This window comes from Podarcis bocagei (assembly GCF_964188305.1).
Source record: "Podarcis bocagei genome assembly, chromosome: 2".
NCBI classification, from domain to species: Eukaryota; Metazoa; Chordata; class Lepidosauria; order Squamata; family Lacertidae; genus Podarcis; species Podarcis bocagei.
In genome coordinates this window covers 26,508,211-26,526,524 of record NC_138126.1, presented here as the reverse complement: position 1 = coordinate 26,526,524, position 18,314 = coordinate 26,508,211, and the positions used below count along the sequence as shown (strand labels likewise).

The following is an 18,314-nucleotide window of genomic DNA, read 5'->3' as shown; positions in this document are numbered from 1 at the left end:
CCGCTTGAACTAGGCTGAAATGTTGCTTCGAGCATTTCACTCACCTACAGATGTGGATGGTGCAGGGGGGAAGCTGTCCACTGGAACAGAGTCTGGGGGTCTCCCGTAGGTCATTTCGTACAGTAAGTGACCAAAGCAATGCACATCAACACTTTCTAAAGTCTGCGAAAAGAAATGGGAGGGAGAGACAGCTTGCTTAAAATATCGATGTGATTATCACGTGACCCCTACTCTCCATTGGAATCAGCGATCCTGCACATGTAACAAATGTTTACTTCCTGCGTGTACTTGCTGCAAAATGAATAACAGCCAACAGCAAGCATGAATTACATGAATTAAGGCTATATTCCTATACACACTTACCTGGGAATCTGTCCCATTGTACTCAACAGGACTTGCTTCTGAGCAGGCATGGGTTAAGATCGAGCCACAGGAGGATTAGCAAGTTTAGGGAACTGTGATTTGGGACAGACACAAAACAGCCTCTCTGCTGACTGCTTATATTGCAAGCTCATGTCTCGAGCAAACTCAAAACAACTAGGTAACAATTTTTGAAAGCAGCAAGATCCAACTTGTTCTACAAGGTATTTTCAGGACTACCAATATGGCAGAGATCCCACCAGATAAGTGATGTTAAGTATGACATTATAATAGAGAGAGGAGCTTTTCCAAGTGATAAAACAAGACCCCACCCCCTCCAGGATAATCCATCGGTACTCTGCTCACAAGTTTACAGCACCAGTACTACAATACAGTCATACCTTGGTTTTCAAATGCCTTGGGAGTCGAATGTTTTGGCTCCCAAACAATCAAAAACTGGAAGTGATTGTTCCAGTTTCTGAATGTTCTCTGGAACCTGAACGTACGATGTGACTTCTGCGACTTCAGAAGCAGCGCCTTGGTTTCCGAACGATTTGGAAGTCAAACGGATTTCCAGAACGGATTCCATTCGACTTCCAAGGTACCACTGTATGTGGTATTCACAAATGCCCTTCTTTGGCGAAAAGACACTGTAGCAAAGGAGTAGCAACTGTACATTTATTGTGCAATATAATATTTATCTGAAAAAGCCAACTACGTACTGCAAGGTTTCGGCATTTCAGAGTTGGCTTATTGTTCTCCCTCTAGCAAAACAAAACCAGAACAAGTCAGGGGGTTCTCCCTTCTGACTTTTGGTGCCACCCTCCATTTCTCCTCTTCTTTCTTCCCAGAAAAAGAAGTGCTAACTAGCTCTTGTAACAAAACAAAACAAAAAACAACACATATTGCTGTGTTTCCAAACATCCTTTAAACATCTTTCTATTAAGCTTCTCTCATAGCATTACTGAAAAGCTTTTCTTCTTAAATAAGGTGACTATTTCAACGTATGACATCTATAATGGATTCCCATGCACACAGATGCTTGCCTCGACGTACATTAATTTTGCGGAACTGTGTGAAGTAGGACCGGTAGAAGGAGGGGAGCCCCAGCAGCGAATTCTCCAAATCCAGTAACCTGCATGTGTCCCCGTCCATCATGACATTGGAAGCATGGAGGTGGCCGTACGGAAATCCTTTTTCGTGCAAGAACTTTAAGACCTGGGAGACCAAGCACACAGATGTTTTAGTTTGAGGAAATTAATTCCCTTGGCAAGATCTATTAAATGCCTGTCCAAGGATGTATCCCACACATCCCAAAGGGCATTAATTGGGGGCTTTCGTTCTGTGATGGGTACAAGCCCTATTCACACTTCCCCTGCCCAACCGCCTTTGATGCTTCTGTTATTACTATCCAATAGCCCTTCCTCTCCCCTTTCAGATGCCACACCTCAGTTTCTTCCCATTCTGTCAATAATTTGCTCAAATACCTTCCCTCCCTTCTCAAGCCACCTTGAACTCATAAGGTGCACACCTGCATTTTTGTGGGATGTGATCCACGGGTAGCAGTCAAGTACAACATTCCTTGTTTTCCTAGAGTGGACATGCAAGGGAATGTTTGGTCCAGCCAGTTGAAACTTCCTGTTCCTCCTGGCCTGGAGCATCCTTCCTCTTGGATGTGACCAGAGGTGGGCATGACCTTACCTGTCCACGTAACAAAAGGACGAGTCACGCAGCTCCCACCCCACCTTTTTTCTCTTTCTCCTTTCGTCTGCTTCCAGCTAGGACTGCTCTGTTGGCTTGCAGCCAACAGCAGCACAGGGACTGTCCCCCATATGGGGTAAATCCACATGTTGCTATTTGTAACTTCAAGTCTGCCTTCAGGATTCATACTGTGTACTGCCTGAATGTGAGTCAACTTACTTTTTGTTGACTAAGAATAGGATTGTGGTGTCTTTATTCTTTTAAGAGGGATTCAAGGGAACGTACCAGGAACGTACAATTCAATCTGTGGCAGATTGAATGGCATAATAGTAAGAGGTTCTAACGAGCCTGCAACCAGCTTTCTGCTGTGTGCAAGAAGGGGAATGTAACTCTGATACTGTTTAGAACTTCAAGTGGATTGTCTGCCTTAACAGCAAATCTATTTTAGACAATTAAAAAAAAATCCTGTACCTCTAGAATTTGTCTGCCAAACGTTTTAATTTGCTGAAGTTCAAGACCCTGAATTTTCTTCGGGTTGCAGTACTTCTTCAGAAATGGATCTTTTGGCTTCGCCTGTAATAATCATAACAGCAATTTTGTTTTTAATATCAAACATCACAGAAGTTATCACATCAGAGCAAGGCATTTCAATTCTTAAAAAGTTTTTTTTTCCCCTTGCATGCACTAAGAAAATATTAGGGCAGGTCCCTGATTAAAGAAATATTTAGGCAATTAATCACATGAGCTGTAGTCTAAGGGTTGTGTCGAATGATAGTCCTGCTAAGAGTAGACCTAATGAAATTAATGGACAACTTGGGTGCATCATTTCAATTGATCCACTCTCGAGTAGAACTGGAGTTGGATACAATCCTAAGTAATTACATTTGCATGTGAGTAAAATAATAGTTCTGAAGAAAGGCATTGTTTCCCTTGATTTTAGATGCAGGTCTTATAGCAGGCGACATCTTAGAAGAGGAACACCCCACTCACCTTGTGTGTGAGAAAGAAAAGTTGAAAATGCCAAAAATGCCTCTTAGTTTGGTGCCTGGTGCTTATAAGAACGTTGTTAAAAAGAATATATACACCATACTATGTTGTAAAAATTTGCTGTCCAGTTATTAGGTATATTATATATCATGCAAGCAAAATGGTTCTTTAGATTTATTCAATGTTGCAGACCTAAAACATACGCTCTGCAAATACATCAAGTCCACATTACTTATGTACCTTGAAAACATTACGCCTCGAGAGCATACTTAACCCTACCTTATATATCAGGTCTTTGAGTGTTCCTTTTTCGCTGAAGGGTCTTATTACCAGTGCAGAAGATTCATTGGCCATTGCAAAAGTGACTTTGTAAATATAGGGATGCTGTTTTTTAAAAAAGGGAGAGAACACATTTAAGTTTTCTAACATTCTGATCCTAAGTCCCACCAAGTTTGATGTGCAAGTACGGCCTTCACAGTGATCTAAACCAGTGATGGGGAATATGGAGTCCTTTCAACCTCATGGTCAAGAACATCTGGAAGGCACCAAGCTAGGGGAAGGGATGATTAAGATGACAGTCCGAACGGGGCTTTACTCAGCCAGTCTGTTGCTCTATAAAACACCCCTGATTTTGTTGAACATTCATTGGACCAAACACGACTCACTCTTTCACATGACCAAGTTCCAGGCACATTCTGCACACTGTAAGTCAAGAAGATTGTTGCATGTTCAGGTCCCCCCCCCCCCAGTATGCAGCAAACACCAAAGCCTGCTCAAAAGAGTGAGAGATGTCCTGGCAAAAACAATGCTGTGTGTTCTAGAGAAATTTGTGCACGGCCAATTGCTCACATTTAAAGGATTAGCGTTTCCCAGCAGAGACCTTTACTTTTGTTTAAATTTTGAACATGACAATCAGGTTTTTTTGTGGCAACACCCTCAGGAGCTTCTATTGCGTTGTAAATAAGTACCTAACGCCTAAAGTGATAAAAGAGAAGGGCATACAAGGTTACTATGGCACATGGTGTTTGGGATGAAACCATGACGGTAGTTCATTTGTTTGCACAAATTAGCTCACAAATAAACTTGTTTTGTTCCTGCAGAGCTTATGGTTGCACACCTCATTTTACCAGATCCACACAGTTAAAATCCCCATTAACACAGTGGGGGATTCAATGCAGCTTTTTTTAATGGCTACTAGCCAAGATGGCTATGTTTCACTTTCACTGCTGAAAGGCAGAATTGCCAGTTGCTGGAGATCCCAAATGGGGAGAGCAATTAACTTTTACTGCCTCCCCCTTCCTCCCCTCTCTCTTCCAACTTCTCTTTTCCCTCAACCCCTTATTGCCTATAACAGAAACGTCTCACTCTATGAATATGATGGAGTTTACAACTTGAAAACAGGGACTCTGTATGTTCTACTGCAGGCTTCCTCAACCTCGGCCCTCCAGGTGTTTTTGGCCTATAACTCCCATGACCCCTAGCTAGCAGGACCAGTGGTCAGGGATGATGGGAATTGTAGTCTCAAAACATCTGGAGGGCTGAGGTTGAGGAAGCCTGTTCTACTGTTACCCAAGAAAATATTGTAATAAAAACATATTTAAAAAACAAAAGGCAAGAAAGAAAACCTGCAACAAAATGTATTTCTTTTATTTACTTAACAAAAAGAGAACGCTCAAAATAAACTCCTAGCCGGCTGTGACAGGTTCACAGCTAATGAAAAGCACTTTAAACGCCCATCCAGTTTAAGAACGATGCATGGGCGATAGGGAGCCCAAGGGCCAAGCTTTGAAATCAAGATGGGATACGGTAACCTCTGTGCACTACTGACTTTTGTGAAGTTTTGTGTTGGACCAAGGAAAGTATATGGATTAAAAGTAACAATTAAAGAAACTACTCACAGAACAAGAAGAAAGAAGTTTCACAGCGCACTGAAGATCTTTGTCAGACAGGTACTTGTCAGGGCCCAGGTCAGCCTGGAAATACAACGACTACGTTACTCAAAATGACAAAAAACAAACAAAACACCACACGCTGATTAAAAGAACAGGCACACACTGTCACTGAAGCACCACAATGGCAGCCAGCATACTGCCCTCCAGATGCCATTGGACTTCCAACTCCTATGAACTCTAACTAGCAGAGGGATATTGCAAGTGGTTGTCTGCAACATCTGGAAGGCCCACAGCGACTACATCTGAAGCACTGCTCTTCCTGCATTTTCTGAAGAGCTTCCCCCGTCCCCGTCCGTCCCCCCCAGCCCTCTTTTACAGCATGGAGCAGCACAACCTACTGCTTTGCCATTGAATCACCACACTGGCCATGCCACTGCTGCCACCTCCTGGGTACCACTGCCCAAGAATCATAAAGATGGTGTTAGTGGTCCTAAGAATCCTTCCCTCTCCCTCCCCCTCCCCCCCCGCGCCCACCAACCAGGTATAATGGTTGGGGGAGAATTTCACTTAAACATGCAAGTATGGACATATAAGCATCCTTAAAGGTAAAGGACCCCTGACAGCTAAGTCCAGTCACGGACGACTCTGGGGTTGCGGCGCTCATCTCGCTTTACTGGCCAAGGGAGCCGCCGTTTGTCCACAGACAGTTTTTCCGGGTCATGTGGCCAGCATGACTAAGCTGCTTCTGACGAAACCAGAGCAGCGCACGGAAACACTGATTACCTTCCCGCCTGAGCGGTACCTATTTATCTACTTGCACTTTGACATGCTTTCGAACAGCTAGGTTGGCAGGAGCAGGGACCGAGCAAGGGGAGCTCACCCCGCCACGGGGATTCGAACTGCCGACCTTCTGATTGCCAAGTCCTAGGCTCTGTGGTTTAACCCACAGCGCCACCTGCGTCTGGCCCTGGGCCCAGCCTGCTCTGCATAGAATTCCAGAGTTGGAAGGGAGCCAGGCTCATCTAGCCCAACCCACACAGCAGTGCAGGAATATGCTGCCGTCCCATATGGGGATCAAACCTGCAACCTTAGCATTATCAGCACCACGCTCTAGCCAACTGAGCTTATAAGACGATTGTTGCGAATACAGTATGCCCAATTGCCACTAAATGATGTCTCACAATATGCCTCGTCTTCCTTCCCTTCTCATCTCTTGTGTTTACTTTTAGGACCCATCTGCACTATTAGGAGGGGTGCGTGTCATAGAAGCGCACTTCTTTTGTCATCTTGGCTCCTGTGCTGAGTAACTGCTTCCATGATTCAAAGTCTTGGTTACAAGGCTGCTTGAGCCATTGATGGACATTCAAGGGAAAAGGCCAGAGCGGAAAGAAATCTCTGTATTAACCCTTTAAGATTTGTTTTGCTGTCCCCCAGAGGCTGGGTGGGCTGTATGAGTCACAGATTGCACGAGCCTTGGCAACCATGCTGGTTGTCCTCATTCTGCTCTAGCCCAGTTTACGTCGTGATACTCCTACAGATTCACAGTATCTTCACTACAGACAAAGTGGGCGGTTACTAAAAACTGCATTATGTATAAGTGCGGTGAAAAAGGAAGAAATTCGGAAAATGCTGCCTTGGAAGAGATGACAGAACTTCCCAAAAGTGAAACTTGCCCAGCTCAACGCTAGCCGCTCCTTTGGTTGATTTTTAATCTTCATTAAGAAATATTTCTTCCGCATCCTCCACCCTAAAAAAAGAAAACGGCCACGTGATTACCAATAGTTTGAAGTTGCCAAATCAGGGTTTTCATTTTCTACACAAGCCACCTTCAGATAAGCAGATTGGCCAGGCGTGCTCCCAACATGACCCCAATTCTCCTGCAGCATACTGCGTTTTCTATAAACACCAATTAGTTCAGAAAGTCTGTTCCAATACGACCTCATTGTTTCACTGTCTCAAATGAAAAGGAAAGGGAGTTTTCACGATCAACTGTACAAATGCACTATTGCATTAAATTGTGTGGATGTGGGTGGTCCTTAAAAATTAATATTTTGATTACTTGTGTTACGGGCTGATTCATGACCATTCTTCCCAGTGCTTTTTTTCTGGGGGGTGCGCAGGGGTACGCATACCCCTAAATGTTTTGTGAATCTTTGTGCTTTTGTCCATTTACTGTGTTTATTTTTCCCGATTTGAAAAAATTGTGATTTTCTTGAGTCAAAATGAGAGCACCCCTAAACATTTTTTAAAGAAAAAAACTGGTTCTCTCTAAATAGTCTGAAGTGGGACACGCCTACATATAAACTCACTTCCACCTTTCAAAAGCCACTTTTGGAAACTATCTTTCAAGCCTTACTTTCCTCGTCTACAACAGAAAACGCAAAGAACTGGAAGTTTACATGAAACAAACTTTCTAATTCATTTTCAAGTTTTAAATGTAAATATAGAGGTGTGTGCATGGAATGTGCATTTGAATAAAATTTAAGTATAACAGAGGGAGGGAGGAAGTCTGTCTCTTGAAAAGGGCCTCAAACTGTAGCAGTGTTCTGATAAAAAGGTAAAGGGACCCCTGACCATTAGGTCCAGTCGTGACCAACTCTGGGGTTGCGGCGCTCATCTCGCTTTACTGGCCGAGGGAGCCAGCGTACAGCTTCCAGGTCATGTGGCCAGCATGACTAAGCTGCTTCTAGCAAACCAGAGCAGTGCACGGAAACACCGTTTACCTTCCCACCAGAGTAGTACCTATTTATCTACTTGCACTTTGAGGTGATTTCGAACTGCTAGGTTGGCAGAACTACCGCAGTGTTCTGATACACAGCGGTAAATGTCTAGTAAACAGGGGGAACCAATCCAGAAACACATCAGGGTCCACAGTTTGATCCATAGCTGTCAACTTTTCCCTTTTCTTCCAAGGAATCCTATTAGGAATAAGGGAATTTCCCTTAAAAAAAGGGAAACGTTGACAGCTATGGTTTGATCATCATCACCAACTTAATATATGACACAAGTATTAAATGGTCAAGGCTTAATGGTCAAGGTGACATGGCAAATTAAAAGGACCTAGATTCAGTCCCTGCCATTACCACTTAGAAGGCTGGGGACAGCTTTTACGGAAGGCTAAACTAGAAGAGGACTAAATTAGCAACTGCATGATTATTATTTTTTAAGTAAACAGAAGGCATAGAGGGGGGCCATCTGGATCAAGACTAGGAGGGAACGGTAGAGGAATTTAACTCTGCCATCTGCCCCTTGTTTACATTGCAAAGAATGCTTCCACTAGTGCAATCGGACCACGGCAGAGAACAAAATCCCTCTTCATGCCTGATATTTTGCATGAAGGTATCATGTCTAGGTATCATGTCTGCTGCTGCTGCTATTCAGAGGACACTCAATTGGGTTGGATAAGCCGACAGCACATTTCTGTGGTTTGTGGCGCAATCGCCTTACCTAGCGAGCAAAAAAACTCTTACCAATATCCTTTAGCGGTTCCACCACTTCCCACTTTGGCTCTGACCGAAAGAACATCGAAACGTGCTGTAAGGCAATCTCTGCAAAGAGAATTTTGGGTGGCCATTAGGTACACATATTAACAAGGGTCAGTGGTGAAGCTGTTACCTTATAACGTTTTGCACAAGAGAGGGCGTCTCCTCAGAGGGTTCTTTCCCACTCTAGTTCAACTGAAGTACACACACTTCCCGGGATTTTATTTAAAACCAGAGGACTAGGCACCACAAAGTAATTATTTTATAAGGGTATAACAGGTGACAACCCCACCACCAAAAGAGGCTATTGGTAGGCTTCCATGAGGGCAAAACTCAGCAAAGACTAAAACACTATTTAAGAAGAGGAGTCCCTAGATCAGCAGTGAGGAACCTGTGGTCCTCTAGCTATTGCTGGACTACAACTCCCATCAGTCCCAGAGAGAATGGATGATTGACAGGGATGGTGGGAGCTGGAGTTCAATAATATCTGGAGAGTCACAGGTTCCCCATCCCTGCCCCAGATAAAATAATTTTTCTCTCAAGGTAGCCTGGTGTTGAAATCAGGAACAGCAATCCTAATTGTCAACATCTAACAACCCTGGTAGCTTTGTTTGTGAGGCCCTCTCAGAGGTCCAGAGAGGCCTAGGTCATTTCAGGCTTTTGAGGACCTTAGCCACAACAACAACAACATGACATATGGAAATAAAATAAGACACCAAAATATTATGCCACTAGAACAGATAGATTTTAAATATTCATAAATGTTAACAAAACCTTTTTCAAGTAACAACAACAAAAAAGTTTTTTATCATGTCACATCTTTTTTTGCTTAAATTTGCAGGTCTAAACGACATGTGTGTGTCTGATGCTCACAAAAACAAGTTGTGAAACTTATCAAATGCCCCAAAGTCAACAAGTTTCTAAATCTGAGGCTCTGGCCAAATAACCCTGCCCTTCTTGACTGGCCCTTGTCTGAGTTGGGGGGTGAGGGGCCCACTGAAAAAAGGACACAAAAGCATCTGTATAATGTGTGAAATCAGATGTGCTGAATAAAAACATATATTTGACTTCTGAAGTAAGAGTCAACCAAGGATGCTGTAATCTCTTTAGAAGTCTCTCTTATGTACAAGGACATTGTTAAGCCTACAAAAAGGATATTCTCTGTCATTTGTCTGGAATATTTGCTACTCAATACATTTCCTTTCATGCGTGCACACGCACACAAAATGGGCACGTGTCTAGTTTACAGTTTTCTATGAAGACAAATATTCTGTGAATCAGCACGGAAGGTTGCATCACAGTAGGCAGCGAGAAGCCGAGGAAATCAAAAGTTAAAAACAACATTCCATTCTCACGTTGCCCCACTGTGCTCAGGTGTTTCATCTCTAAGGATGAAAGAAGTGCGCAGTGGGAGATGAGGCCTTGAGCTGTGAAATGTTGAAGCAAACAGCCTAACAAGGACACGGCAGCTACTGCAGCAGGCATTTCCATGAGCTGGTGGGCTGAAGAAAGAACAGGACGCTTTTCAGTTCCTTAGTTTAGATTTCAAATGTATGGGGGTCTCTTGCTGTAGTCCTAATATTCCCTCAGATAAATAGGGGGGGGGAGAGCTGTGAAAGTCTGGCTAAGTAATCATGAAATGCAAAATACTACCCATACCCAAAGCCTGCTTGCACCCACAGAAGATGAGCAAATCTTGGGCAGAAGAGTTGCAGAGGCAGGACTCCCAATAACACTTAGAACACAAATTGCTGGTGAAGTTTCTCAGTGTTGCAGAAGGCCTTTTCTGCTGAAGAAAACAATGGCCTGGTTCACATATCATTACGATAAACCATGGTTCATGTTGTCCAAACCAGGGTTCATAGTTTATTCCTCTCCTAACAAACCACAGGCAGTAGCCAAACCGATGACACAAGAAGCCAAAGGCTGTGCTTTTGAATCTGCTTTAGATGGACAGCCACTTGCTGTGTCATCCATACATGGAACAACTGTGGTAAATCTGTTCTCTAGTTGGTGGAAATAAGCCAACTTCAAACCATAGTATATATGCAGCAGTATTATTATTATCCTCCTCCTCATCACCATCTCTTTTTTGATGCAAATGGTTGATCTGCTTCAATGGCCTATTGAACGCTCTGGTCCTAGGTGCGCAAGACTCTTATACAACCCCAAAAAAGGAGAAGGGTGAAATCCTCCTGCCTTAACAGTTGGGCTGAAGGACTTTCCAATGAAAACAAGCAATGAAATTTCCAAAATAGCCTACTTACCAGTGTAGTTTACAGAGTAATTGTTTGGATCCAAAAATTTCTTTACCAATTCACAGTTGGACAGAATGTGATTGGAAGTAATTGCATTGAGATAGTTCTGGAGTCCTTTCTGTCTTTCAGCTATGAATTCACGATCCATATTTCCAATCAACTTTTTGGGAGGAAGAGGTAGACTGAGAGCAGATATCTTCAAAAACAAAAGTTGCAGAACAGGTACAATGTAAGAGAAGTGCAGAAGTTACTATAAAAATTCCATTAAGCGGTCGGTTTCCATTCAATTAAACAGCCTCATGTACTTCACTTCCCCCAAAGGAGCAACAGAGACTTTCCCTTCTATATTTGATTTACCACTGCTTAGGGTTAGTTATGAACCCTAATCTTGGCTATACTTGGTTGAAACAAGTCCACTTCATAACCCATTGTTTGAAGTTGGCTTGTTTAATGCAAACCATAATTCGGATTAACCAGGGTTTATTGAGCTCAGATGAAATGCTGGTCAAAAACAGAAGCAAAAGCCCTTTTTGCTCCAAGCATCGCCAGAGGAGAAGAAGAGAAAGAGGAGCTCCCTGCAGCTCATTCCCATCACGGTATACTATAGCAAGCGATACTTTTATCATGACATTCAAACACAACCGCTGACATGTAACTGAAATTTGGTCATTAACAAACCCAGACCAGAGGGAATTAAGCAACCCTGAGTATTTACCCAGAAATACCGTATTTTTCGCCCCATAAGACGCACTTTTTCCCCTCCAAAAATGAAGGGGAAATCGGGGTGCGTCTTATGGGGCGAATGCCTGCAAGCCTCGCGCGCCCGGCAGGAGGTCCCACCGGGTGCGCGAGGCTTGGGGCAGCAGCGGACTGCTTGCGCGCACCTAGAAGCTTGGGGCGCGCTGAGCTCAGCACGCCCCAAGCTCCTGGTGTAGCGCAGCGATCCGCTAGCCCTGGGAGAGCCCCGCGGCTCTCCCAAGGCTAGCGGACTGCTTGCGCGCACCTAGAAGCTTGGGGCGCGCTGAGCTCAGCACGCCCCAAGCTCCTGGTGTAGCGCAGCGATCCGCTAGCCCTGGGAGAGCCCCGCGGCTCTCCCAAGGCTAGCGGACTGCTTGCCGGCACGCAGAAGCTTGGGGCACGCTGACCTCAGCTTGCCCCAAGCTTCTGGATTAGCGCAGGGGTCCGCTAGCCCTGGGAGAGGCGCCCGGCTCTCCCACGCTAGCGGAGACCTTGCCGGCACGCAGAAGCTTGGGGCGCGCTGAGCTCCGCACGCCCCAAGCTCCTGGTGTAGCGCAGCGCACCTGGGGGGGAAATACAATTTTTTTCCTTTATTTCCCCCCCAAAAATCTAGGTGCGTCTTATGGGCCGGTGCGTCTTATGGGGCGAAAAATACGGTACCTGAGTATGTACCCAGATTAGTTAATAATAACACCAGTAAAATTACAATAAAAACATAATAGGGGGGGGACCCCAATTTAAAATACAGGTTAAAATGCAATTTGAAATGCAGTCTCATTTTAAAAGTAGCCCATAGATCAAAACCATAAGGGGAGGGAAACATAAGGGTCAGACCGAGTCCAAACCAAAGGCCAGGCAGAACAGCTCTGTCTTGCAGGCCCTGCGGAAAGATGTCAAGTCCTGCAGGGCCTTAGTCTCTTGTGACAGAGCGTTCCACCAAGTCGGGGCCAGTACTGAAAAGGCCCTGGCCCTAGTTGAGACCAATCTAACCACTTTGCGACTTGGGACCTCCAAAATGTTATTCCTAAATACACTAAAAGGCCTGGTTTGGATGTCAAAGCACAGTTAAAAACAAACCATAGTTTGATGTGAATGAGCAGCCCACTTATGCAAGCTGTTGAAACGTTCTTGCTCTGCTCATCCCACACTCGTACTGCTGTAGGACTGCAGAGAAACAAGGCAGAGTCTGGCTTGCCATGATGTCTGAACCCAGGTTTATGGCTTCTCCCCCCCTGCAAACACACCACAAGCAGTAAGCCGAGCACAGACCTTGGCTACCTGCTCCAACCACCTGGCACAACGACCACCAGGATTCAAAAGATAGTTGTTGTTTTGTGTGTGTGTGTGTGTGTACATATAGAAAGTTTTTCAGTCTCAATAACTCTGAAGAAGTGTAGAACAGTCTACAACAGCCTTTCTCAACCTGTGGGTCCCCAGATGTTGTTGAACTACAACTCCCATCATCCCTAACTAGCAAGGCCAGAGCTCAGGGATGAAGGGAGTTGTGGTCCAACAACATCTGGGGACCCACAGGCTGAGAACCACTGGTCTACAACATCCATAAATAAGAACAAGATAAAATATCAGCATCTCAAACATAATGGCAAACAGACAACAGCAGCGGCTGGAACAATTCAATTCTCCTAGAAAGGCTGAAAAAAAGAGGACAGGTTTCACCACCTGCTCTTTCGTAGTCCTTTGCTTCTAGGAGTTTGAACCATGTCCAGCAATGCCCCACCACAAGATGACCCAACATACAGAAGTCAGTGATTCTGATTAAAGCTTTATAATAATCCACTAGCCAAAGAAAGTACAGTTTTAAGACTGACAGCATGGTATCTCAATGGCAAAACCTTTCTCGGGAAACAGAAAGAGGATGGACTGCGAGAGTCATCATTTCATTTTGCAACGGAAATTACAAAACGCCTTCCCGGCCTGAACGGAATTTGATTCTTGCTCTTCGTGCAAAAAGCAAAGGGTCAAAGATCCTACAGTTCCCAGGGCAAACAAGAAGTGCTAAGGTCAGAATGCACTGCTACCTATTTATGCCATCCCAGTGTTGCACAATATGTAGGAATAACTTCACTGCCTGCCTAAATGACGTTGGCAATATTTACAATGCCAGGGCAATGGAGTGGAAGTATCTCAGATGCTTAAAAAAAAAAAGTTGTCTCCAAGATGAACATAATTCAAAATTTTGTATAAGACACCTAAGGAGAATCAGCAGAGTGTTGTGGGGGGCCCTAAATGGTTGCCCGAGTGGTTCCCCCTTATTTTTTCTTTGTTTAAACTTGTTTTTTTCATGTGCTGTTTTTCGAAGAATTATCAGTCCATACGGAGGAAACAGGAAGGAAGGTTCACAACATTAGTAAGTACCACAGAATTGCTTCTTCCTTCCCCAGAAAAACTTTTGCTGAGCTCATTCACTTCTCAGGCAGTGATTTACTATCACCATCCTGCTGAACTGACACATATATTACAGTCTGCTTTGCAATGAAGACTTTGGCTTGTCAAACAGATTCCCCCCCCCCTTTTTTTTAATCTACTGCCATTACTGTTTTAACCAGTGGTTAAATTGCTGGTTTTATCTTCTTTTGTGTTTTATAGGACTGAGCTACGCTGTATTTTATCTTGTTCGTTGTTATAACTGCCTCGAGCCACAGTGTGTCATAGAATCATAGAATCATAGAGTTGGAAGAGACCACAAGGGCCATCGAGTCCAACCCCCTGCCAAGCAGGAAACAAAAGACACGATATGAATGTAAATAAAGTGATCCTTGAATGTGAAAATGCCCAGTGCTGATCTTTAAAACCACCCTGGAGACAGCAGTATTTTGAAATACAAACCATCTCTTCACATCAGTATAGAAAAAGAATCAATATTATATATATATGAGAAATCCATTTAAAGGGCTTAATATGAATGGACTTCTCTCCAATAGTCTATTGTACTGAAAATTTGGTACACCACACACAGAGAACAGGCACAAGGTAGTCATTGTAGTTCTACTGGCTTGTTTTGTTGGAATCATCAGGGTAGGACTTTGCCGAATGAGGACGGCCCCCAACATAGCACAGCTGGTTTACTACGATTTGAAGCAATGTGAAATAATACTTAATTCCCCCCTAAAGGAGGAGGGCCCGATAAGATCATTATGCCTTGCTGCCAAAATTACTTAACTGCGCCATTTGTTTTGCATATTACCGTCCACGAGAATGCCTTAACAGAATTCTTGCTCCATTTGTATCTCACAGAGAATGCGAAAAGAGCCAAAGGGTCTGCTGAAACCCACTTGACAAAATTCTGCAATCACTAACTTCCCTCTTCTGCCTAGAAGTCACTGAACAGTTCTTTAACATACATCCTCTTCCCCTGTACTTTCCCACGCATGCTTAAAAAGAATTCAATGCTCTGGGAAAGGCACAAGCACACAGTAGCTGCAGTGTTTGAAAAATGAAGGAATGCTACAGCACCAGAAAGTACTTCGGAAAGGAACAAAATGACTGCATACACTGCATAGTTTTTTTTAAAAAGCACATTATGACTTCTGCTTTTGTAAGAAATAGACGTTTTGACCACAGAAGATGAATCAAGTTAAACTGAGTGTCTGCCACTCTTCCCGTCTTCAATGGGTTGCACAAAACATTACTAGGAACAGTTTTTTTCCATAGAGTACTTTAATACAGTGGTACCTCGGGTTAAGAACTTAATTCGTTCTGGAGGTCCGTTCTTAACCTGAAACTGTTCTTAACTTGAGGTACCATTTTAGCTAATGGGGTCTCCCACTGCTGCCATGCAATTTCTGTTCTCATCCTGAAGCAAAGTTCTTAACCCGAGGCACTATTTCTGGGTTAGCGGAGTCTGTAACTTGAAGCATCTGTAACCTGAAGCATCTGTAACCCGAGGTACCACTGTAGTTTGAATTAGCAGGTCTGTTTCTTCAGTCTGTACACCTTTGCCTGTTCAAACGTTTGTCTTTTCATTAGCCTGGTTCATTTGTCTTGTTTAACTTCAGAATGTTTAACTATCGTTTAATGGATCAATGTCCCCTTCATGGATCACTGCCTTGCCGTGGCGAAGGAGCTTGAATAACTCAGAGAAGCTATGAACTATGCCAAGCAGGGCACCCAAGATGAACAGGTCATAGTGGAGAGTTTTGACCAAACGTGATCCACCTGGAGGAGGAACCGGCAAGCCACTCCAGTATCCCTGCCAAGAAAACTCCATGGACAAAGACAACAGGCATATAAAAGTTATGACGCTGGAAGATGAGCCCCTCAGGTTGGAAGGCGTCCAACATGCTACTGGGAAAGAGCGGAGGACAAGTACAAGTAGATCCAGAGCTGATGAAGCGGCTGGGCCAAAGCCGAAAGGACGCTCAGTTGCGGATATGCCTGGAAGCGAAAGGAAAGTCCAATGCTGTAAAGAAAAATATTGCATAGGAACCTGGAATGTAAGAACCATGAACCTAGGTAAGTTGGATGTGGTCAAAAATGAGATGGCAAGAATAAATATTGACATCCTGGGCATCAGTGAACTAAAATGGACGAGAATGGGCGAATTCAGTTCGGATGACTATCATATCTACTACTGTGGGCAAGAATCCCGTAAAAGAAATGGAGTGGCCCTCACAGTCAACAAAAGAGTGGCGAAAGCTGTACTGGGATGTAATCTCAAAAATGATAGAATGATCTCGATACGAATCCAAGGCAGACCTTCTAACATCACAGTAATCCAAGTTTATGCACCAACTACTGGTGCTGAAGAAACTGAAATTGACCAATTCTATGAAGACTTACAAGACCTTATAGAAGTGGCACCAAAGAAGGATGTTCTTCTCATTATAGGGGATTGGAATGCTAAAGTAGGGAATCAAGAGATAAAAGGAACAACTGGCAAGTTTGACCTTGGAGTTCAAAATGAAGCAGGGCAAAGACTAATAGAGTTCTACCAAGAGAACAAGCTGGTCATCACAAACACCCTTTTCCAACAACACAAGAGACGACTCTACACATGGACATCACCAGATGGGCAGCATCAAAATCAGATTGATTACATTCTCTGCAGCCAAAGATGGAGAAGCTCTATACAGTCAGCAAAAACAAGACCTGGAGCGGACTGTGGCTCAGATCATCACCTTCTTATAGCAAAATTCAAGCTTAAACTGAAGAAAGTAGGAAAAACCACTGGGCCAGTAAGATACAATCTAAACCAAATCCCTTATGAATACACAGTGGAAGTGAGGAACAGGTTTAAGGATTTAGATTTGCTGGACAGAGTGCCTGAAGAACTATGGGTGGAGGCTCGCAACATTATACAGGAGGCAGCAACTAAAACCATCCCAATGAAAAAGAAATGCAAGAAAGCAAAGGGGCTGTCCAACGAGACCTTACAAATAGCGGGAGAGAGAAGGCAAGCAAAATGTGAGGGAGATAGTGAAAGATACAGGAAATTGAATGCAGATTTCCAGAAAATAGCAAGGAGAGACAAGAAGGCCTTCTTAAACAAGCAATGCAAAGAAATAGAGGAAAACAACAGAATGGGAAGAACCAGAGATCTGTTCAAGAAAATTGGAGATATGAAAGTAACAGTCCCGTGGACTGCAAGAAGATCAAACCTCTCCATTCTTAAGGAAATCAGCCCTGAGTGCTCACTGGAAGGACTGATCGTGAAGCTGAGGCTCCAATACTTTGGCCACCTCATGAGAAGAGAAGACTCCCTAGAAAAGACCCTGATGTTGGAAAAGATGGAGGGCACAAGGAGAAGGGAACGACAGAGGACGAGATGGTTGGATGGTGTTATCGAGGCTACCAGCATGAGTTTGAGCAGACTGCGGGAGGCAGTGGAAGACAGAAGTGCCTGGCGTGCTCTGGTCCATGGGGTCACGAAGAGTCGGACACGACTAAACAACTAAACAACAACAAAATGGATCAATGTACTGGCACTCGCTGCTCCAAAATCCTCACTTCCCCTGCTCTTGGTTATGCCATGCAAGACAGCAACACTTTGGCCTATCAGATCGTCTGAACCAGGGGCACAAGCTTCACTTCTCTCCAAACAAACCACACACCTGGGTATCGCCAACAGGACAAGCCAGGGTTTCGTTGCGCCCGGCGTGCTGCAGCCAGGAGAAAAGCAGGAACTCTGAGCAACAGGCCTCAGCATACCGCTCATTCCCGTTAAACCACTGATAAACATTAACTCTTGTTTAACTCTTGTTTAACAAAACGTGCAAACACACGGCATCCATTCACATATGCAAAAGTGACTTCACAAAACACACAGTAAAGATACGGTCAGGAGCTCGTCCTACACTCAAGTAGGACCCTGGCAGAGACACATGCCCGACTGGCATGCTCCCTCCCTCCTGGTCGATCATTTGGGAGCTTCAAAAGCTTTCTTCAGCCCGAACATCACAGCGACCGATGCCAACAGACATCAGCACACTTAGGGATCCACAGAGTCTTCGCAGCTTGTGTGACAGACCTCAGCAACTCAGCATTTTGGCTAATCTACTTTATTTACATATAAACACACACGGAGCACTGCAACATGGCTCACTCTCTCTCTAGCATCAGACGCCAAAGAGAAAGAACAAAGGACAATAGTCCCACTTCACGGAACACAGTAACACAAACATCCTGTCTCCGTCACTTCCCACTTTGTGGAGTCAAAACATATACCATCATGTGATAGACAACAATCCCATGACTGCAATCATGGAGCAGGAATTCTAACAGATACTTGAGGAATTTGATCTTTGTGAATTCTCATATGAACTGTCCTGATCCACACTTCCAGGACTAATGCAAAGAACAAAAAACTTAGCTGTCCATTGGATAACACCAGCCCACTTTGCTGTTTCAGGCAAAACAGAAAGTGCTGCCCAGTGGTT

General features: G+C 44.1%; 1 protein-coding gene across 6 annotated transcripts in view; it reads right to left on the bottom strand.

Moving 5' to 3' along the window:
- Positions 1–18,314, bottom strand: part of PXK (PX domain containing serine/threonine kinase like) — a 47,231-nt gene that overhangs the window by 13,548 nt on the left and 15,369 nt on the right. For all 6 annotated transcript variants that reach the window (XM_081184202.1, XM_081184203.1, XM_081184205.1 and 3 more), the window contains exons 4-11: positions 10,690–10,876; positions 8,411–8,488; positions 6,614–6,687; positions 4,947–5,021; positions 3,328–3,432; positions 2,533–2,634; positions 1,417–1,578; positions 45–162 (exon numbers count right to left, since the gene is read on the bottom strand). In XM_081184202.1, the coding sequence (XP_081040328.1) occupies positions 45–162; positions 1,417–1,578; positions 2,533–2,634; positions 3,328–3,432; positions 4,947–5,021; positions 6,614–6,687; positions 8,411–8,488; positions 10,690–10,876 (901 nt within the window). The remainder of the gene's footprint in view (positions 1–44; positions 163–1,416; positions 1,579–2,532; positions 2,635–3,327; positions 3,433–4,946; positions 5,022–6,613; positions 6,688–8,410; positions 8,489–10,689; positions 10,877–18,314) is intronic.